Source organism: Salvelinus alpinus, chromosome 29 (genome assembly GCF_045679555.1).
Source record: "Salvelinus alpinus chromosome 29, SLU_Salpinus.1, whole genome shotgun sequence".
NCBI lineage: Eukaryota > Metazoa > Chordata > Actinopteri > Salmoniformes > Salmonidae > Salvelinus > Salvelinus alpinus.
Window position 1 is genome coordinate 46,710,032 of NC_092114.1, and position 24,215 is coordinate 46,734,246.

Genomic DNA, 24,215 nt, shown 5'->3' on the forward strand with positions numbered 1-24,215 from the left:
AAAAAGAAACGGGATGGAGCTAAGCACAGGATAAATCCTAGAGGAAAACCTGGTTCAGTCTGCTTTCCACCAGACGCTGGGAGATGTATTCATCTCTCAGCAGGACAATAACCTAAAACACAAGGCCAGATTTACACTGGAGTTGCTTATCAAGAAGACAGTGAATGTTCCTGAGTGGACGAATTACAGTTGACTTAAATCTCCTTGAAAATCTAGGCAAATGGCAATGATCAAGAACCAATTTGACAAAGTATGAAGACATTTGAAAATAATATATGGGAAAATGTTGCACAATCCAGTTGTGGAAAGCGCTTAGAGACTTACCCAGAAAGACACACAGCTGTAATCTCTGCCATAGGTGCTTCTACAATGTATTGATTTAGGGGTGTGAATACTTATGTCAATTAGATATTTCTGTATTTAATTGAATACATTTGCAAACATTTCTAAAATCATATTTTCACTTTTTCATTATGGGGTAGTGTGTAGATTGGTGAAGAAAAAGTAATACATTTTGAATTCAGTCTTTAACACAACAAAATGTATAATAAGTCAAGGGTTATGAATACTTCCTGAAGGCACTAATTGTGCTACTGAAATTGTATATGGTTAAGAACAATGGTGTAACACTAATAAAAATATTTTATAACATGTGTTTTCCTGAATTGTATGGTGTATTACTAAATAACATATATGCCAAACATCCCCTTTCATTCAACTGTGTATCCGGCAGATTCTTTCCAGACGGCACACGCAAATGAGCCTAATCATAGCCTAAGATTTACCTATCGGTACATACAGTGGCTACTTGATACTCTAATTAGGCCTACTTAAGACCAACAAAAAGTAGAATGCAAACTGTGCAAACAGCGGTTTGCTCATAGTTCAACAACGAATATGACATACCACTTGAAAACAGTAAGTTAGCCTACTCCGTAGTTGAATTCTAAAACATTGACAGGTTTTATATGCTTGACAGCGGCCGCTGCAGTGGCACTCCCCAAGGTGCTTAACTGAATCTTCAGTGAGAGCTTTCTCCCGCGTTTTACTTGGCCTTCTCAAATATAGTTACAACAAGGCCTATTGTGTAGCCTATTACCGGCAACTTCAGGAGCGTAAAGGCAGAATCTGCAAAGGCCAGCAGCAGCGGGAGGAGAATCAGAACAATTTTTTCCCTTTTGGTTATCTTTATCTCTGGCTCCCTCTTGAGTCATTTGTGTCTTAAAGCATCAGACAAGCTCAGTGTATATAGTATATTTTATTAAAACACATTGGGTGTGTCTATATATGAAAAATACACGTTTAAAAATGTTTGACCAATCGATTGGTCGAAAGAACAGCGGACTCTTGGAGGACCAAGAGTTTTTTTTCAGTTGGGGACAGCCCTATTGGCAATACAAGACAAATTGACCTACAAGTTCAAAATTACATGGCAACTATATTCTCCCTGCTAGCTCATGCTAATGAAACTAAAGTCTGTTGTCCATATTTGTTTCAGTTATATAGTATATTGTTGTCCCTATCCGTCTCAAAGGATGACTCTTTTTCATGGTCCTTCGAGCCAGAAAGGGATAATTATAGCGAGTAGTAAACATTAGGTTAGCCACTCCCCTGGATAAGGTGTTTTAAACAGACAAGATGCCCCCACATTTTTTATAAGGGGGTAAAGGATTGCTTCACCATTTCTGAACAAATCTTTTTTTAATGTAAATAGTATGTTATATAAGTGTCCACTTTTTTAACGATTTCACTTGGTTCTGAGAGACCACCCGCAATAGACTTTCTCATTGCTCGTTCTGCAGTATAGGAGCTACGGAAAAATACATCCTTTCAGAAATGGCCACACTCTCAGTGTAGTGATGCAGGTCTTTAGATGTTGTACACTTCAGAATAACACAATTTCAACATTATATTCCATTTTATTAGACTCAAGCCATTTCCCCTACCAGCTGTGCTGAGCGGGCTACATGGAGAAGCAGCATACTGCAGAACGAGCAATGAGGAAGTCTATTGCGGGTGGTCCAAGTTTCTCAAAACCAAGTGAAATTGCTAGCGTGTCTGGACCCCTCTACAACATGCCCTTTACATCAAAACAGATTTGGTAAAGAAATTCTGAACCAATCCTTTAACACTGTAGCTCAATTTTCCAAACCCACCTCTTGCCTCTATCTTCAAGGCACTAGTATAGACCTAAAAGGATATGATGTAAGCAATACAGAAAATGTCACCTAGCCAATCAGAATGCAAGTTGGAGCAAACACCACATTGCTTACCTATCCCAATCCAAGTGTAGGGCCTAGGGATCGACTTGGAATTGGGCATATAGCTCTTGAAAATGCACCTCCACCTTACTACAGAACCAATCCAATGATTGTGTCAATGCTATAGTATGAACATTGAAATGTTATTGTACAATTGGAATAAATCTTGCCAGTGGTTAGAATGCCATGCTGTGATTGCTTTCAGTGGAGATAAAACAAGGATGCTGACAACCTTCACTCACAAACGATTCCTTTAAAGCACTGCTGACCTGGGATGTGCTACAATTATCCTTCATAGCACTGGTTCCCAAACTTTTAAATTACTGGAGGACATGGTGAAAATCCATAATATACAACTCTCCCTCAGATCCTCAATATTGAGTTGAGTTACCCAGTGTCCCAAATTTGAATTGAATGCCTGTAAAATGAGCATCCCCTGTCATAGAGACTCAGGGACAGTTATCATCTTATACATGGCAACGCTGACACATGCTCCAATTAATGTATTGAATACCGGTAAGTGACCTATCACAAGCAGATACATACCATGATTTAATGCCAAATATGCATGATTACCATATAGTGAAAATGATATTCAGGTTAAATGATTTATTGTGCACCAGATGGGACTACACAAGAGATAAGAGAAATTAAGCAAGGAAGAGGGGACTGAAATTAATTTGGGAACCAATATTATATATTGTCCTAATGACCTGAGCTATGCTATCACCTACTGCCCTGATAGTCTGCAATGTCAGGCCTAGTGTCAATACAACAACCATACCTTTACATCGCAGGCCTTTAAAACAGCTTAACCAGTATTCTCTCATCTACCTCCACTTGACAATGAAACAACCCTTTGAAATGGTGTGCATCAAAGGATGAAGGTGCCTGATTTGTCTACCATGGTTTGTAATCTCTAAGGGAAAATGGAACAGCAAAGTTCAGCCCTATATTTGCACTATGATCCCTACTGCCACTGTCTTTTCATTCTGTATACACATTCATTGTAAACTAATACATTAAATGAGAAACAAAAGGATTCATTCATGTCAGACATGGTAGTATTACTCACAACAAATGCCCCAAAAAAGCCATGGAAAACTGTAGCAGGTTAAAACAGAATAAATGTGAATTGTCATTGTCCATAACAAAAACAGAGTTAGGTGAATGCACGACATTTGAAGAGTTGGCTATTCTTTGAGCAGAGGTGGGGAACTAATTTAGTTACAGAGTCATGAATTTCAGCTTTCAGCCTTGGAAGAGAGTGTGTGTGGGGGTTGGAGGGGGCTTGATCAGTCAGCAGTTCACTTCTTCCTCTCAAGCACTCTGTTCTGTGTGTATGCGTGGCAATTTCTGATGATGCATGCACGTGAGCATGTGTACTTTCATGTATTCTATAAGTATTTGTATTTTACCAGTGTTCCAGTGAGTAAGTAAGAGTGTGTGTGTGTGTGTCCAGTAGATCACTGTGGTGTCGTATCTCCATTGATCTCTATGCCGTGCTGTTGTAGCTGAGCTCGAAGCAGTGCATTGTCATTCTTCATCTCCTCAATCTATAAACATGATAGAACGTCGCAATTAAACAATGTTAACAACCAAATGCCAACACTACCAAATGTGAGAAGACTCTTCAATGTAGGCCTTTTATAAGACCTTCATACATAGGCATAAAAAATTACCAAACAAATGCAAACAGGCTGAAACAGGGAGGGACTAAAATAAACTTGTCCAATAAGCAATTCTCTTTTTCGTTGCAAACTTTTTCTGTTGTAAAATGTTTTGCTACAATGTGAACCAATGAATACACCCGACGTGTTGTTGACACAGACAGCATAGTGGAATGTGCGAGTTACACATATAAGTGTGTACCTGTTGTTTGAGTAGCTCGTTGTCTGCCTGAACTCTCAACACCTCTTTGAAGCTGTCCTGCAATCGTTGGTTATTCTGTCTCAGCTCCCGGATGTAGTCACACGCTTTCGACAGGATCCCTCCTTTACTCTGGAGAGAAGAGGTTGCACATTACTTCTATTATAAGAAATCGTGATTTCGAACAATCTGCCATTGCGGGTCAGATTCTCAGACATAGATTAAGCCTAGTTTTGGACTAAAAACCTATTTCAATAGAGAGTTTCCATTGAGCATGTTTTCTAGTCCGGGACTAGGCTTAATCTGTGTCCTGATAAAGTTGGTTCTATGGGACTTAATCTCTATAGGCAAATTGACCACACTCACTGCTCCAGTCTTAGTACTGTCTATGTTGCAGTCTGGGATGATCTTTGAGAGGGTGACAATCCAGTTGTTGATCTTGTCTCTTCTCCGTCTTTCCACTGCAAACACAATAATCCCATATTTTAGTTGTCAAAGCTACAGCATGAGCCATACTCCTGTGGTGGTAGAATTTGGGGTGAGCTGTTGTAACTTCAAGGGATACAGTTCATTCGGAAAGTATTCAGGCCCCTTGACTTTTTCCATATTTTGTCATGTTACAGGCTTATTCTAGACTCTTCCTAGAGCTGGCTGCCTGGCCAAACTGAGCAATCGGGGGAGAATGGCCTTGGTCAGGGAGGTGACCAAGAACTCGATGGTCATTCTGACAGAGCTCCAGAGTTCCTCTGTGGAGATGGGAGAACCTTCCGGAAGGACAATTTCTGCAGCACTCCACCATTTAGGCCTTTATGGTAGAGTGGACAGACGGAAGCCACTCCTCAGTAAAAGGCACATGACAGCCTGCTCTGAGTTTGACAAAAGACACCTAAAGGACTCTCAGACCATGAGAAACAGTATTCTCGGGTCTGATGAAACCCACATTTAATTCTTTGGCCTGAATGCCAAGCGTCACGTCTGGAGGAAAAATTGCACTATCCCTGCGGTGAAGCATGGTGGTGGCAGCATCATGCTGTGGGGATGTTTTTCAGTGGCTAGGAGACTAGATTGACCTGCTCCAGAGCGCTCAGGACTTCAGACTGTGGCGAAGGTTCACCTTCCAACAGGACAACGACCCTAAAGCACACAGCCAAGACAACGCAGGAGTGGCTTCGGGACAAGTCTCTGAATATCCTTGAGTGGCCCAGCCAGAGCCTGGACACGATAAAATATTTCTGGAGAGATCTGAAAATAGCTGTGCAGCAACACTCCCCACCCAACCTGACAGAGCTTGAGAGGATTTGCAGAGAAGAAATGTGAGAAACTCCCCAAATACAGGTGTGCCAAGCTTGTACCCAAGAAGACTCGAGGCTGTAATCGCTGTCAAAAGGTGCTTCAAGAAAGTACTGAGTAAAGGGTCTGAAAACTTATGTAAAATGTGATATTTCCATTTTTGTATGGAAGATTGACGAGGGGGAAAATACTATGTAATCCATTTAATAAAGTGGCTGTAACGTAACAAAATTTGGAAAAAGTCAAGGGGTCTGAATAGTTCCCGAATGCACTGTAAGTGAGAAGGTTGAAGGCAATTACAGGAAGTTAACTAATTGTTTGATTGGTAATAAGGGAAAAGTTAGTTGTGATACTGTATGTATTAGTAGGAACCGGATAGACTACATTGGATATACATAGTTTAGACTACTTTACAGCAGGAATCAGTTGGACTGCATTGAAGGTACGGTTAATGAAGTTGGTAGAATTGTGTCGGTTGAGAGACGTAGTTGGATAAAGAGAGATGAAATTGTATGCGTGTATAATGCGGTTACTAGAGATTTTATAAAGTAAAAAAATATATATATATACACTTGTGACGTACGTAGGTGGTGTAAAAAGTATTCGGAGAAATGTTCATTGGCCCCTTTACGGATCATTTGATAATGATAAGGTTAAAGCACTGCATGACAGTCTAAAGGGTCTGGGAAATAAAGTCTTAGACAAAGGTTGGCACATGTTCTATGCTTTTTAAACAGCTTCCAATGAAAAATATCATTGCCACGTTAATCAGAGCCTTCGTAAAGAATGAAAGAAATACCACCCAATACCAATACATTCTGAAACAAAATCCATGCCCTGTTCAATAGGACCATTGAATGTTGAACATGATTTTCTGTATTCACCCACGCAACCTTTTAACTTGATAGGTAGACTTGTTAACTTATGGCTACAATTTATTGTACTCCCGATGGAGTTTTCGTTGATATCCCCAGCAATGAAGTTCTAAACCAATTTGTGAGTAGGCTAAATTGAACCACTCCACAAGACGGAGTGGGAAACTGGCTCTGTCTCTCAGTCGATTCTGTCTCAAGTACCAGAAACCTTATGGACAGAGGACTTCTTTGACAGTGGACTGTTAGGCAGTGCTAGCCCAGTTATAATAAATGTTGATCCCAGAAAGAAACTCAAGTCTCAAGGGCTACCTTAAAAAATGTCTCTCCATTTCTGAATTGGCCGATGTATTTTATAATTTCGGTGATATTAAATCTCAAAATAATAGACATTTAATGAGTGTGAGGCAGAAACTGAATATCCAACGGAAATTGGTAATAAATATATATAGAGTAACATTGCTAAGGTAGACTAAAATGTAAAAGGGGACAATGGCATCCCCCATCCATTAAACCTTACAATAGGGGTAAAAGTAAAACATTGTTTGAGAGTGATCCGTGTGTATTATCAGTAGTGATTGAGGGGGTTTTCATATCGGGAAGAGTATAAGGATCCTAGTTGAAGGAAATAGATATGGAAACTCCCGAAACTAACAAAGACAGTGATAAAATGGAAAGATTTATGGTACTCATGGTTTATCAGTTGATGCTAAATGTAATGAGTGTTGACAGTATGTGAATGATATGTTATTAGTGGCTTTCAGATAGCACTCTAATAATGCCATATCTTAATAATTTGAAGGAGCTAAGGTTTCAATACAAGATCACATAAAGAAACAGAGGGATTAAGCCTCGGGTCAACACCATTTACACAATATACTCAACTGAACAAAAATATAAAAACACAACATGCAACAATTTCAAAGATTACAGAGTTACAGTTCATATAAGGAAATCAGTCAATTCAAATACATTCATTAGGCCCTAATCTATGGATTTCACATGACTGGGAATACAAATATGCATCTGTTGGTCACAGATTCCCCCCCCCAAAAAGGAGGGGCATGGATCAGAAAACCAGTCAGTATCTGGTTTGACCACCATTGGCCTCATTCAGCGTGACATCTTCTTCACATAGAGTTGATCAGCCTGTTGATTGTGGCTTGTAAAATGTTGCCCCACTCCTTTTCAATGGCTGTGCGAAGTTGCTGGACATTAGCCGGAACTGGAACACGCCATTGTACAGGTCAATCCAGAGCATGCCAAACATGCTCAATGGGTGACATGTCTGGTGATTATGCAGGCCATGAAACAACTGGGACATTTTCAGCTTCCAGGAATTGTGTACAGATTCTTGTGACATGGGGCTGTGCATTATAATGCTGAAACATGAGGTGATGGCGGCATATGAATGGCACAACAATTGTCCTCAGGATCTCGTCATGGTATCTCTCTGTGCATTAAAATTGCAATCGATAACATGCAATTGTGTTTGTTGTTCGTAGCTTATGCCTGCCCATACCATAACCGCACAGCCACCATGGGGCACTCTGTTCACAACGTTGATATCAGAAAACCGCTCGCCCACACGACGCCATACACGGGGTCTGCCATCTGCCCAGTACAGTTGAAACCCGGGATTAATCCGTGAAGAGCACACTTCTCTAGCTTGCCAGTGGCCATCGAAGGAGAGCATTTGCCCACTGAAGTCTGTTATGACGCTGAACTGCAGTCAGGTCAAGACCCTGGGGAGGATGACGAGCACGCAGATGAACTTTCCCGAGGCGGTTTCTGACAGTTTGTGCATAAATTCTTCAGAAACCCTCAGTTTCACCAGCTTTCCAGGTGGCTGGTCTCAGACAATCCTGCAGGTTAAGAAGCTGGCTGTAGAGGTCCTGAGCTGGCGTGGTTACACGTGGTCTACGGTTGTGAGGCCGGTTGAATGTAGTGATAAATTCTCTAAAATGATGTTGGAGGCGGCTTATTGTAGAAATTAACAATACATTTTCTGGCAACAGCTTTGGTGGACATTCCTGCAGTCATGCCAATTGCAAGCGCCCTCAAAACTTGAGCCATCTGTGGCATTTTTTTGTGAGAAAGCTGCACATTTTAGAGTGGCCTTTTATTGTACCCAGCACAAAGCGCACCTGTGTAATGATCATGCTGTTTAATCCGTTTCTTGATTAGCCACACAGGGATGTAAACGAATTTGTGCACATTTGAGAGAAATACGCTTTTTGTGCGCACGGAACATGTCTAGGGTCTTTTATTTCAGCTCGTGAAACATGGGACCAACACTTTACATGTTGCATTTATAATTTTGTTCAGTGTCATTTTTTTTTTATTATACAAAAAACATTTCTTAAGGCTCCTCCTTTTTCTCTCTATGCCCATGGTAAATCTGAACTTTTACTTTCAAGTTTCCATTTGCCAGATAAATACTTTCTATAATCAGTTTACCTTCATTGTGTTGTGCTCTCCTTCTCTCATCCCTAGGTGCCCGTGGACCATCCATCTTCCTGCAAAGAGAGACAAAGACAAATAAATGATCACATTTTATGTCACCGTTAAGCACTGTCAAACCCACACTCATAAAAACAAACAAATTGACTGTATTCATATACATTGCGCAAATTTAATAATTTAGTCAGTCATTTAGCAGACGCTCTTATCCAGAGTGCATACATTTTCATACTTTTTTGTACTGGCCCCCCATGGGAATTGAACCAACAACTCTGGCATTGCACGTGCCAGGCTCTAGCAACTGAGCCACATGGGACCTGCATGAATCCACCATACTATCAACAAATTATCTATTGATAAGCAACTGCTTGCTAATGTTTGGGCTATGGTTAAAGTAAGGCTTAAGCTAAGGGTTAGGATAAGGGATAGGGCTAGGGTTAGTAGATTGTTAGCTGAAATGTTACTGACTGTAGAGTATCTATGGATGGACTATCCAAATAAAGTATTCCGGAGACGTTTCCTCGCCCCCATTGAAGAGGACTCCTTCGGTGAACTTATAACCCAAAGCTATATACACACACACACTATACATCACGTTCACCTGACAGGTACACTAAGACATATGATTCATCACGACTAGTGGATTCACCACACATCTGCCAAGGATGGGAGGAGAGGGGGTTAGTTTTAGAGGATGCGAGCGAAAGTAGTCCTCACCAGTTTGAACTGCCATGCTGTAGTATCTCATTTTCACCGTGGTCTCTGGGGATGGCAGGTAAGTGGGACAGTTTTTTGTTTTCTCACGTTTTGATTTCTTTTGAATGTTTTATCATGATCCACACAATCACAAACCAAATCATGCCAAAATTGGCGGGTAAATACAAAGAGGTGATCATTTCCTGAAGGTTTAGCTAGGGAAAGTCCATTCCAATGTGGAGTTGGGAGGGAGAAGTGAGATGAACATCAACCACGTAGATGGGGGAGCATTGGGGTGTGATGAATGTGTATGGAACACTAAACTGTGTGGCAGGTGAAGCCGTACTCACGTGGTGTAGGTGTGTGTGCGAGGGGCAATGGTCCTTGGCGTGCCAGCTTGCAACCCATCAGGTGGGCTCATCATCACATAGAACTGACCTAGTGTCAGAGGTAGTACAAATCAGGGATTTATATGATTCCCAAGAAAGACTATTGTGACTTAACGTCTCTGGCCCAATTGAGATAAAGGCAATAGTCAAAACTATATTCAGTCAAATATATGTATTTTTACAGACAATTATTTACTGTGTTGCATGTGGGACATATTTTGGAGATGGACCATTGCAAGGCAACAGTTAGACACGCGAGAGAGTGAAGGGAGGACCACCCTGTGAACTCCGTGAGCTAGCAAGACAGCTATTTTATTGTTTTAGCTATTGCTTTAAAAAGCTGTTGTAATGCGGTCTGAGTAAACCAAAGTGATGAACTCTTAGCTAGTCCCGCATCCCAGACCACCGTGAGGACAGCATTGGATTTGTTTTTGGTTCAACCATCATTGGATGATTTCTGCTTTTTCTCTCTCTCCGCTCAGATGCTCGACAGACAGATGCTGTGAGAGACTGAGCTCTGGGTGATTTTAGTAACGTTAGCTACTGGTTGTGGTAAAACAAGCGATGAACTGTAGCTATATAATTAGCTACATTGGGACCAGTCTTGATTATTCGAGGAGTACTGTGTTTTTATCCTTTTCAGAAGAGGGACTTTTTATCTACCGTGTTTGAATGGGACAGCCACTGGCCCGTTCGCTTCTCATCAGTCACGATCTGGATTTAGGGCTGTGAGTATCAGGTCCTTACCAATTAAGTGTACATAGATGTAATTGAAATTATGTTGATAACTTTTGGTTAATAACTTGATTCAAGCTTGAGTTTTGGATTGAAACTGAATTGATACGTCTTGACTTTAATAATAAAGAATGACTGTACATCTTGTTTGTTGTGATCATTCTTTATCATAGTTCAAGGGGATATCTATTTGTGCCTTTTCTCCCTGTAAATATAGATCTTTAGGGGTACATTACTTATTAGGTGGAGGCACTGCACTACATTATTTATGGTTACACACACATTAACCTTCCCATTCTGACTACAGACCACATACTCCAACACCAAGATACTAGGTTAAAACTGATTGGAACTCAGAAGAGGGTTACAAATGAATTAGTAAAAAAAAAATATATATATTTATACAGTATATCTTTGATCAATACCATAACATAATGCTATGTATGAGCTGCACTAGTGAATGGTTACACTATATGTGGGTTTCATACTAGGATTGGTGGCTACTCACCTCCGGCCTGTGTGAGTGTTGGGTCAGCCTGCACCGACACTGCTGTGGCTGCCCCATCACTGACACTGACAGTGGCAGCAGGGAAATAGGCAAAACGCGTTTCCCCTCCCACCGTCTCCCCCGCTGGACTACCCCCATTACTGAAGGGGTTCTGAATGACAGCCTAGCGAGAGAGAGAGAGAGAGAGAGCGAGAGAAAGGGCAAATTAGACAGCACTACTCCCCTAAGATGATAGGGTATGCCCACACACACACACACACACACACACACACACACACACACACACACACACACACACACACACACACACACACACACACACACACACACACACACACACACACACACACACACACACACACACACCCACACACCCACACCCACACACCCACACACCTGTGCCACTGCTTGCTGTACTCCAGTAAATGCAGCAGTGGAAACCACACTGACTGCCCCAGTCCCGTCGCCTGCTACCTCTAGCTGGTCATCTGTCACTTGGACCACACGATAGGTCACCTGGAGTGAAGAAAGTCAAGGGGAGAGGTCAGGACAGGAGTATGCCAAACATTTCAGATATAAAGTTTATTCTGATTCTTCGCCAAGTACATTTGACATGTACCAGGAATTTGACCTGGAGAAATGGTGCCGACAACAATAAACAGAATATACAGACAAAATTATTTACACATAATCTACAGATTCTTCTTGTTATTTGTTCAGCCAGACAAGGGGAGTTTTGTGTTACTGTGGTAGTAAGAACTGTGTGTGTTCAAAATTGGCTAGGTCATTGATTGAGCTCACCTGTCCTCCACTGTTCTCTGTGCGGAACTGGTATTGAACATTATGATCCGCAAAAGCTGCAGCCTGCTGTACACTCTCTATGGTAACTGCAGTCTGCTCCTCTGTCCCCACACCTTTTGAGAAAAACACACTAGCATGTTAGAACCCACACTTAAGCGCTCTCTCTCACTCACACACACACACACACACACACACACACACATTCCATAATTACCCGTTTGAACTGAGTAAATTTCACACACCCCGATACCTACCTTCCAGTTGTAGAATCTCCTCTGTTTCCTGTTTCTCGTGACTGATGGAAAGAGAAGGGATTTTTTGTTATAAACACTCATATTCAATTGATCAGCTGTGTGCTATAGGCTAATTAATAATAGTCCAGCAGATAAGAACGTAATATACCAAGATCGTTCCACTTTATGATACAAGTATCGAACTTGATACACTAATACTAAATACCTTAAGGAACATTTTAAAGATTGGAGGCAGTCTGGGAAGCATGTCAGTCAACCAGGGCGGCCATTTTAATAAATGGCTGCCAATCGGATTTCCTGTTAAAAGAAAATAGGGTAAAATCACTCCAAACAATGTTTTTATCTGCCCACTATATAAACCCCACAGATAATAAAGACAATAATTCTGATCATAAAATAGCTTTAAGACCTTCATGGGGGTCATATTGAGGTTATTTTGATCATAGTCCAGTGTCGACGGGAAAAATTGTGGACCTTGTGATACAGCCACCAAATTTCACACACAGCTGGGGCATGTCTAAAGAAGTATTTTTGGCTAGTCATCATATATTTTGTCCATTACCCCCTGGCGACCAAAGGCCACAAGGACATAATACATTCCCATGGGATTTTACATAAAAAGTAACGTGTACAGGGAAGGTTTGCTGTAAATTTTCTTAACATTTACACAAAACAGAATATTACATTACAGTGCCATCAGATAGTATTCATACCCCTTGACTTATTACAGATTTTATTGTTGCTCAACTCCATTCTGTTTATTTTTTATCCTGAAAAACTCCCCAGTCCTTAACGAATCCAAGCATACAAATTATGATTGAAAATATGGAGTGGTAGTCACTAATGTGTTGTAGCCCTGACACAAACATAATGCTTTGAATTGAGGACAGAAAGTGAATGCTTTGCCACATTTTTTACAGTATTACTTTAGTGCCTTTTTACAAACATGATGTATGTTTTGGAATATTTATTTTATTACTACACTACCGGTCAAAAGTTTTAGAACACCTACTCATTCAAAGGTTTTCTTTATTTTTACTATTTTCTACATTGTAGAATAATAGTGAAGACATCAAAATTATGAAATAACACATATGGAATCATGTAGTAACCAAAAAAAGTGTTAAACACATCAAAATATATTTTATATTTGAGATTCTTCAAAATAGCCACCCTTTGCCTCGATCAGCGAACACCCATATTACTTTTTAAAGTGTTTACATGTCAACTACTAGAACTAACAATTTTTTTGCCCACAGTTTCACCACTTTTCTACAAAAACATTTAAGGTTATGTATATATGGCATCTTATTTTGTTTTCCAGGCCCCCCTCAAACATTTTCAGCCATTGGGCTGTATGTACCAATTATTTAAGGAGATATGGCCATGTGAATCGTGCTCACAACGGCCCCATGCAGCTGGTTGGCACCTGTACAAAAGCCCTCAGATTGGAGCAGCATACTACTGAGATGTACTTGATCAACCAAGTTGATTTCACCTGTTGAATCTCTCTCAATGCCACACACTTGTCACATAAGGCCTGCCCTGATAAACCCCCCCCCCCAAAAAAATATGTTAGGAGCTTAAGTCATAACATTATGATGTCATGTAATTTCCTTGAGATACGGTGCATTCGGAAAGTATACAGACCCCTTGATTTTGTCAGGTTGGATGGGGAGCGTCGCTGCACAGCTATTTTCAGGTCTCTCCAGAGATGTTTGATCAGTTTCAAGTCCGGACTCTGACTGGGACACTCAAGGACATTCAGAGACTTGTTCCAAAGCCACTCCTACGTTGTCTTGGCTGTGTGCTTAGTGCGTTGTCCTGCTGGAAGGTGAACCTTCGCCCCCAGTCGGAGGTCCTGAGCGCTCTGGAGCAGGTTTTCATCAAGGATCTCTCTGTGTGCCTTTCCAAATCATGTCCAATCAATTGCATTTGGTCTTCATTATGGGGTATTGCATGTAGATTGATGACGGAATTTAAAAAATATATATATTTTAGAATAAGGCTGTAACGTAACAAAATGTGGAAAAAGTCAAGGCATGGCGCCTTTGGTTTAATAGATTCATCCTTATCACCTTTACATTATGTTATGCAACCTGCTTATAATAGCTCTCCTTTGTTGCAGAACCACAAACAAATCTGACTTCACCATGTCCAACCACATGTCCTTTATACATGTTGGAACATTGGCGTCTGCTTGCTCTCTGACTATAGCAGAGTATCCCTGGTGAAATCTATCCAACAAGTTCCCCCATCTTGGGTTTCTTTGCCTATTTTTCAGCGGCCATATTAGAAATGACCGCCAGGGGGGGGTAAAGGACTAAATCTGCGATGGCACTATAGCCTAAAATATTTATTTAGACATGCCCTAAGTGTGTGTGAAATTTGGTGGCTCTATCAAAGTCCAATTTTTTCCCCTATAACCGCTGGTCTATGGTCAAAATGACCTTGATGTGACCTCCATGAAGGTCTTAAGAGTACTTTATGATGATAATTATTGTCTATATTATCTGTGCGGTTTATTTAGTGGGTAGATAACATTACAAAGTTACAAAGTCATTTTTATATTGTTTGGAATGACTTTACCCTATTTTACTTTGAACATGACATCCAGATTAACTGACAAGCTTCCCATACTGCCTCCAATCTTTAAAATGTTCCTTAATGTATCTAGTATTAATGTACCAAGTCTGATACTTTTATCATAAAATGGAACAATTATTTCACCTATTCGCTGGACTATAAGTGACTGTGTGTACTAGCGGTGCATGAGTCAGCCATTTTTTCACCTGCCCGCAATTGCTAATAAGCCATCCACCAGACTATATGTGAAAAAGTGAGAGAAAAAAAATAATAATAATAATAATAAAAATAATAATAATAATAAAAGACGGCATAACTATTTTTTGACAGGGGTGTAGGAATTTGTTGTGACTGATTTTGATATGTTTTTGCATATCATTTCAACCAATTTAGTAGGATATTTGTTTCATTAACCTCTCTTCTGTCATTATATAAAAGATTTTACAACCCTTTTTCTCTCCAATTTAGATCTTGTCCAACAGGCTCGGGAGGCAAAGGTTTCGTCATGCGTCCTCCGAAACATGACCCGCCAAACCGCGCTTCTTAACACCCGCCCGCTCAACCCGGAAGCCAGCCGCACCAATGTGTCAGAGGAAACACAGTTCAACTGACAACCGAGGTCAGGCTCCAGGCTCCCAGCCCGCCAGAAGAACTCGCTAGAGCACAATGATCCAAGTAAAGCCCCCTGGCCAAACCCTCCCCTAACCCGGACAACGCTGGGCCAATTGTGCGCCGCCCTATGGGACTCCCGATCACGGCCGGCTGTGATACAGCCCGGGATCGAACCCAGGTCTGTAGTGACACCTCTAGCACTGCGATGCAGTGCCTTAGACCACTGCGCCACTTGGGAGGCCCCTTTTCTGTCATTATGTTGCCCTAGATTACTAAATAAACCCTTGCTCACCAGAATAATGTCATAAATGATTGAAGCATTCATTCTATCTAGTTGACATCGGTAAAGTTACGTCATTTCTGGTTCTTTCTTGGCGCAAAGATGCTTAGGGACTGGGGTGAAAATTTGAGCTATGACGGTCTTGGAATATGAGGTTACATAATTGGCCAGGCCAATGTACACGGTCACCGACATAACTGTTCGGGGATGAGGGAAGATAATTATTTTTTTTTTTACATAGATATGCTTCTTAATAAAAACCTATTTGAAACAAGCCAATACACTTTGTATTATCATGGCGTTACATTATTATTCAGGTTATTACTTATTAAATCAACAAATGCCAGGTTGGAGAGAATGTCACATTTTCGTATTGACAACATAAACAAAGACATATGCCTACCATGTCCTTGTCTGTTGGCTTTTCGGCATATAAAAAAAAAAACAGATCCTATTTCGACGCACAAAACCATTCAAACAAAGTCTGATAGGTTCTCTCTGTCATTCGATGGCATTGGCATATGTTCTTCAAAGAGAGGACACCGTAATCAGAGAGATAACGCAGCCTAAGCTACTGGAAATTGGTATTTAACAATATTTTTAAAAATCAGGACAGGAGCGTTTGCTTTTTAATAAAGAGATGGTGTCCAGACAAGATACTTTAGGAAACTTTCTAAATGGACATATAGGCCTATAGAGAATCAGCAAACTCACACACCCCTGTAAAAGCACACATCAATCAAAGCCACCAACGCATGTCAGACTCAAGAGCAAATGCTTTGCCTTTCCTTAAAATGTATTAAAAAACCTAGGTCTACCTTAGGCTTTCCAAAAGTAGGCTAGAAGATAATGAATTGACAAGGAAAGTATGAAAGGGACAGCTATGCTATAGTATGAAGATGACATAGACAATCATTAAAAGAAACAGCATATTTATCAGCGATACTGATTATCAAAGGGGAGAGTGTTGGAAAGAATGCATGTCAAATATTAATATTATTATAATACTTCTACGGACTTCACTGTCTTACTGTGTGAGGTGAAGAAATTTTAAAAAAATGACTGAGAAGCCCAACTGGGCACTTTCCTACATTTGACATTTACGAAAAGCAGGCCAGATACTTTTGTGTGTGCTCAGGCACTTGCGTGCCATCAACACTAACAGGATAGAGAAACCAGACACATGCTCATTGCTCTCACATGGAGCGTGTAAATTATGGTATGAAATAAACCAAAACTTGTTTCTCACAAGTGGAGCAGGTTGTGAGCTCTGCAAACAACGTTTCCACTCCGACAATGAGATGGGTATATTACTGTAATTAATACATGCATTAACAGAAATGTATGTAACCAAATGACAGGGATTAACGGTATTCTACTTTGTGGGGATAGGAGGGTGTCAATTTTTGTTGGGCTCACCTAGGGTGGTATATCGGCCAGTCTATCAATTAAGAAAAGATTCTGTATGAAATAACACCATGCCAGATTGGAGAGGAAATGTGCGCATTGTAGGCCACAGAGCCAGAACAACCTTGTCGACTGCTGTTGAATAATTAATGAAGTCAGACAAACTTTTTTTTTGTTTAAAGACAGATTTATTTACTAGCAAGGAATGGAAATGTGCATTGAATAAAAGAAAGTCCACACATACATTTCTTTTTGCATAGTACTCTACACCCCGCGCATCTAGGGATGAGCTGCTCAAGCATCAAAGGAAAGTTGGAAAGAGGACACATAGTACGTTTAATAGCCAGACTAAGTTGCTTTTGTCATTAGTAAACACTCCCGCTATTAGGTCATGTTGATCTACATGAAAATGAAGTTAACATTACATTTTTTTTTAAATCCTCAAATGCATGTAGGCCTATTTAAATGGTTTTGACGGTTATTTTATTTTCATGGCGGGCTTCATCCATAACCATCAGTTATTCAATTACCGTCACAGCCCTAATGAAAATGAAACCCCCCCCCACCTCCCCCAAAAAATAACAGGAAAGATTTTCTTTGCAAAATGTCCATATGACATCAGTTTCACCGGTTGTAAGGAAAGAGAAATCTGTGAAAATTACCCAAAATGTTTATAATAAGATTTCTGTTCAGCTTGGATGAATAGGCCTATTTTATGTGGTTGGAATACTATCAGCTTTTATGATGCTGATAAACATAGCACCTTTACAGACGGTATAACTGTGCATTCACATTCTGTCAAGATGCTAAAATAAATACGGTTGAAGTTTGAAGTTTACATACACTTTAGCCAAATACATTTAAACTCAGTTTTTCCACAATGCCTGACATTTAATTCTAGTAAAAATTCCCTATCTTAGGTCAGTTAGGATCCCCACTTTATTTTAAGAATGTGAAATGTCAGAATAATAGTAGAGAGAACGATTTATTTCAGCTTTTATTTAATTCATTACATTCCCAGTGGATCAGAAGTTTACATACATTTAATAATTAGTATTTGGTAGCATTGCCTTTAAATTGTTTCACTTGGGTCAAACGTTACAGGTAGCCTTCCACAAGCTTCCCACAATAAGTTGGGTGAATTTTGGCCCATTCCTCCTGACAGAGCTGGTGTAACTAAGTAAAGTTTGTAGGCCTCCTTGTTCGCACACGCTTTTTCAGTTCTTCCCACAAATGTTCTATAGGATTGAGGTCAGGGCTTTGTGATGGCCACTCCAATACCTTGACTTTGTTGTCCTTAAGCCATTTTGCCACAACTTTGAAAGTATGCTTGGGGTCATTGTCCATTTGGAAGACCCATTTGCGACCAAGCTTTAACTTCCTGACTGATGTCTTGAGATGTTGCTTCAATATATCCACATAATTTTCCTTCCTCACGAAGCCATCTATTTTGTGAAGTGCACCAGTCCCTTCTGCAGCAAAGCACAACCACAACATGATGCTGCCACCCCCGTGCTTCACGGTTGGGATGGTGTTCTTCGGCTTGCAAGCTTCCCCCTTTTTCCTCCAAACATAACAATGGTCATTATGGCCAAACAGTTCTATTTTTGTTTCATCAGACCAGAGGACATTTCTCCAAAAAGTACAATCTTTGTCCCCATGTGCAATAGCAACCGTAGTTTGGCTTTTTTATGGCAGTTTTGGAGCAGTTGCTTCTTACTTGCTGAGCAGCCTTTCAGGTTATGTCAATATAGGACTTGTTTTATTGTGGATATAGATACTTTTGTACCTGTTTCCTCCAGCATCTTCACAAGGTCCTTTGCTGTTGTTCTGGGATTGACTTGCACGTTCCACACTAAAGTACGTTCATCTCTAGGAGCAATATGACGGCTGCGTGGTCCCATGGTGTTTATACTTGTGTACTATTGTTTGTACAGATGAACGTGGTACCTTCAGGCGTTTGGAAATTGCTCCCAAGGATGAACCAGACTTGTGGAGGTCTACAATTTTTTTTTCTAAGGTCTTGGCTGATTTCTTTTAATTTTCCCATGATGTCAAGCGAAGAGGCACTGAGTTTGAAGGTAGGCCTTAAAATACATCCACAGGTACACCTCCAATTGACTTAAATTATGCCAATTAGCCTATCAGAAGCTTCTAAAGCCATGACATCATTTTCTGGAATTTTCCAAGCTGTTTAAAGGCAGTCAACTTAGTGTATGTAAACTTCTGACCCACTGGAATGGTGATACAGTGAATTATAAGTGAAATAATCTGTCTGTAAACAATTGTTGGAAAAATGACTTGTGTCATGCACAAAGTAGATGTCCTAACCGACTTGCCAAAACTATAGTTTGTTAACAAAAAATTTGTGGAGGGGTTGAAAAATGAGTTTTAATGACTTCAACCTAAGTGTAGGTAAACATCCGACTTCAACTGTACATTAATTATTCATTTTGGTTGCCTATCCTGACGTGAAGTTTGTTCTATAGATAGTATTCGACTCTGATGTGTGCCACAGAAAGTATCTGACTCTAGCCACAAAATTAAGGAAATTATTAGGGGGGGATTTCGGCAGGCAAGAAAATGGCCTTTCTAATTTCCTTAAACTTTGTGGCTAGAGTCAAATACTTTCTGTTGCACACATCATAGTCAAATATTTTCTATAGAACAAACTTCACGTCAGGATAGGCAACTGAAATGTATAATTTATATATGTGTGTTATATTAAACATAGAGGAGGGAGTAAAATGTATGCAAGCAATAAACATTTCAGAACAACTACTAGTTGAATAAGACATGGGAGAGATGACGAATTTTGTCAAAGAGATTTATTTATAGACTCATACACTTGAAACAAATAGCCAAACCAAAAACTGCAGACATTACTAGTGCGATCAAACTGACATAAAAAATAAAATGAAACGCAGCCTAACGTGATCAGAAATCTCAACTAGCAAGGAAGTCCCAGCAATGAAGAATTGAGTGCGTGCGCGTTCACGCAAAGAGAGAGGGGGGGGGGGGGGGTTCTGGCAGGGGAGAGATTTGACACAACACCGGCAATGGTATCAACCCCCTTTACCACTTCAACAAATATTTCCCAAACATGACTTTTCTTGCCCTCCCTTCTCTTTATTTTCAACTCTCCATTTCACAGCTTTTCTAATATTAATCTCCAACATTTTTGCCTCCAAAAATCAATATTACCTTTTTCTGCCCGTTCCCAAAAGCATTTAGGGATTGATGTGTTTGGTATTTGGCGTGCGTAGTTAGGCCCTAAAGTTTAGGCTTACGCACCAATGCCAGATAGCCAAACATAATTAAAGAAAAACCTCAAGGTAGCCTATAGATATAAATGGCACAATATTATACCTTTATGGACTTATTTATGTATTGTTATCTCTTTATTCAACCCGCCTGCCCCTCATCCACACAATATGTAGCCTAATGACCCTAAAACAGTCAGCCCTGCGGATATAACAGGAGACTGCGGGTTAGGAGTCAATCCGTGCATTACTGTGTACTTCTTATACCCTGACTACACCACTCGCGTTGCAAAATAAATTTAGGAATATATGTTATTCAATTATTGGACCCAAACTGCTTGTGCCGCCAACGAGCGTCTGCTTTGCCAAGGGCTAAAATAGAAGTCATTCCTATTTCTGAGGCAGATCGCGCTGCAAGTCCTGCCTCTCCCATCTCCTCATTGGTTTATAGAAGCAGGTACCCACGTGCCATCTCCTCATTGGTTATACCCACGTGGGTGATTAAAAGATGAACTGTTTTGCCTGTTGTCGTGGTAATAATATGAAAGTGTAGATGACAATCACCATATAAATTCAAAGATGAAAATGCCTGGAAGGAGGAGAGAACTAGAAACGATTCGGTTGACCGTTTTATGTGTGGATTAATTGTCGGAGTAGAAGACCTTGTGCATTTCAGGTAAAATAGCAACTAAATGTTTTTTCTCAGGACAAATTAGCTAGCAACAGCAAGCTAGCTAAATAGGACAAATTAGCTAGCAAGTGCAAGCTAACTAGCCATACACGTTTAATGCTTTTCGACCTGTCCCCAAATTAATGTCATTGGTTCAGAGTTTGTTTTGATATTTTAACCTGCGTGTCGTGATCGCATTTGGTGTAGGGGGACAAAATAAATGTATGCACGATAGCGCACGCGCGCAGCTGGTTTGTGTTCCGTGTTACTGTACACTGATATCAGTAGCAAGAGTGCCCCTGGCGTTGTGTTAGCGGAAAAAAGATGACATTCTAAATGTGGACTCATCACCATACTAGACTGCTAAAGTTGAATTAGTAAAATTTACCCATATTGGCTGACGTTTTTTTTGTATTTTTACCCATATTGGCTGACGTTTTTTCCCTCCACTTCGAAAACGTTGACAAATTGGTAACGCCCACTTAATCCTTCGAACAGAGGCTAAAACATTATGACTGCAGTCTCTGTCTAAGGCAGAGCTCAAGACCGTGCTGTTAAGAGAAACTTTCAAGGATTGTATGCGCCTTGGGTGTGAGAACGCGCTTTACAAATTAGATAAATTATTATTAAACCAATAGTGGAATATTGCAAAATTATATAATGGAATCATTGAAGCAACTGCATTATTCAAATGTAGCCAGTTTCATGTAACCAATAAATGATATTATCATTGCTGTTCATTATGGGCTGCAAACAAACAAATCACAGGAGGATAATGTATTTTTTTTTACTGGCGTAACACTGAGAATTATAGGAAGTTGTGTATATACATCGTGCATTATTATGAATCTTATTTTGATGCATTTCTCAACAAAAATAGCGGCATCATACACTTTCTAATCACATCACTGACATTAAAACCGTTGTAATACTTTGACAGTTACAGCTACATAGTTGACCTACAAGACTGTCGCTGGTCTCGCTTGACTGAGTCGAGAAAATAAACCATAGCAATAATAACTGAATGCAAAGCACGACATATTAAACAAACACGTTAAAAGATATTGGTCTGATGCATTGGATTTACAAAACTAAATATATTACAGGAAATAAAACATGTGTTCATATAGCTATCGCGCTAATGTGTTGCAAAGATGGTGCCTAGGCCTGTGAAGCTATTGTGAGCGGTGAGCGTAGAATGCGTTTTCTTACCCTGTAGAGCTGTCCAAACTCTGTTCATGCATATCCATGAAGGTTACAGTTTAAAATGTGATATTCAGCGACACTGAAATACGGAGTTGGAAGTACTGATCACGGGGACAAACAAGGGTCATGTGAGAAAGACCGTCCAGAACACGTGAGGTACCGACCGGGCAAACAGTTAAAATGGAGACCGCTGCAGAGCTGGAAGGTGGTTTCGTTCTGTGTGTTCTTTTGACTCTATCACGTCCCCCTCTTCTTGGAAAATCCGAGATTCGGTTGTCAGAATTGGCTACTGTAAAAGCTTCTAACGAAATTTACCGTAGGATTTATAGATGGGAATTGGGCAGATATTTCCGTGACTAACTGGTTTATTTTGTACCTTCTATAAATGTTTTATTTATTGTTCCCTGGTTGGGCTATTTGCACTCATAGTGGTGTTAAATGTATCCATCCGCAAGGCTGCGTATAAAGTTGCCTTGTCGTTGTCGATAATAAAGTATGGAGTGGAGTCTATTATAAACACGGGTTGACTCTTGATTCCGCTGAACTTGTGAAATTAAAGTATTGTATCCGAATCATTCTTGCTCAGCCTTGAACAAAAGTTTGTGTAGTCATTGCTGGACTGACTGAAATAGGTGCCGGTATTCATGTTGGGTCTATGTACTGTTTGTATTTTGGTGCAGGAGCTCCACAATACTTTTGAGCTAATATCCCATAAGAGGAACAGAAGCTCAAGGAGTATAACATTTGGGGTGCCGGTACTCAGCTCCGGTGAGCTCCTGCCATAGTCAAGCACAGTGTCTAGTGCAATTGAAATCAGCAGCTTAACTTGATTACCCAATGAGCATGTTGTGCACATGCCCTGGGCCCCTGAGCTCCACAGCCCCCCATTACCAAAAAAGTTTGCTGTCAAAGAAATACTGCGTCTAAAATCAGTTTCTTTACTGCAGCAATTTTGCTGTGTAACTGCAGTCAGAGTGCAGTATAAATACAGAACGCTGCAGTTATTCCACAATTACTGCGTCCAAAATACCACAGTCGACTGCAGTTACTGCACTTTTATTGTAGTTTTAAAACTGCTATATTTTTTGTAAGGGCCAACAGACATTGTTTTGGGGGGTTGTGGGTCCCCTGGAGGTTGTGGGCCTGTCATGCCAAATAATGGCCCCCAGCCAAAAAGTGTCCCGTGGTCACTTTCGTTGCTGTATCAATGGTATGATGACCTAATGATTTGAGTTTTGGAGATCATTACAGCCTAAATTATGTTATTTTCTTCCCTGCTATGCAAATAAGGCTGATTTCCCCAACAATTTAGCTGTTGCAGTTGTGTTTAGCTAATAAAATGAAAACATTACTTCTAACTACTTTTGGGCATCTTGTTAACATTACAACAACATGACATCCATGTCTTAAACGTTGCAACATTTCAGAAATAGCAAAGAAAAATAATTACCTTTATTTAACTAGGAAAGTCAGTTAAGAACAAATTCTTATTTTCAGTGATGGCATAGTGGGTTAACTGCCTTGTTCAGGGGCAGAATAACCGATTTATTACCGTGTCAGCTTGGGGATTTGATCTTGCAACCTTTCGGTTGCTAGTCCAACACTCTAACCACTAGGCTGCTGGAACTAATAAATACCATCAAAGAATACCTTACAACAATGAACACCTTGTAAAACAGCTGTGAAAACTAACCTGGCAGTATTTAAGATTGTTATATATAAACGTTGATATTTTTTGGGTACAGTTGTGTCATTTCTTTTACACTCACATGGCAATCATAGACTAAAATACTAAATTCTGGTGTGTGGAATATAGAGGAGGTGGTTGCTGTGTGGGTGGGAGGTTATGACTGTCATTTGTTCTCAACAGGCAGCCAGTCTCTGAAGGGGGACTTGAAGAGGGAGACTGAAAAGTCCAGGGCCTGCTGCTCTCTTTGTTCTGAGTGTTTGTAGTACTAGTGTTAACTCACATATTATGTGCCCAGTATGATAGAGCAAGAAAACTTTCTTGACAGATAATAACATGACAATAACAGTAGCTGTAGATGATGTA

General features: G+C 40.2%; 1 protein-coding gene across 4 annotated transcripts; it reads right to left on the reverse strand.

Moving 5' to 3' along the window:
* Window positions 1-1,239: 1,239 nt before the first annotated feature.
* LOC139558836 (upstream stimulatory factor 2-like) lies at window positions 1,240-22,674 on the reverse strand. Of its 4 annotated transcripts, none has more exons than XM_071374338.1 (11): window positions 22,169-22,674; window positions 12,139-12,179; window positions 11,885-11,997; window positions 11,480-11,599; window positions 11,084-11,246; window positions 9,802-9,889; window positions 9,473-9,517; window positions 8,753-8,811; window positions 4,497-4,591; window positions 4,134-4,262; window positions 1,240-3,817 (listed from the first exon to the last, which is right to left on the reverse strand). In XM_071374338.1, exons 1-11 carry the CDS (start codon window positions 22,204-22,206, stop codon window positions 3,728-3,730), a joined length of 981 nt encoding a protein of 326 aa, XP_071230439.1. In that variant the 5' UTR covers window positions 22,207-22,674; the 3' UTR covers window positions 1,240-3,727. The 4 variants fall into 4 exon arrangements, with proteins under 4 accessions (XP_071230439.1, XP_071230438.1, XP_071230442.1 ...); XM_071374337.1 differs by having other exon boundaries at window positions 12,127-12,179; XM_071374341.1 differs by lacking the exon at window positions 9,473-9,517.
* Window positions 22,675-24,215: the final 1,541 nt, after the last annotated feature.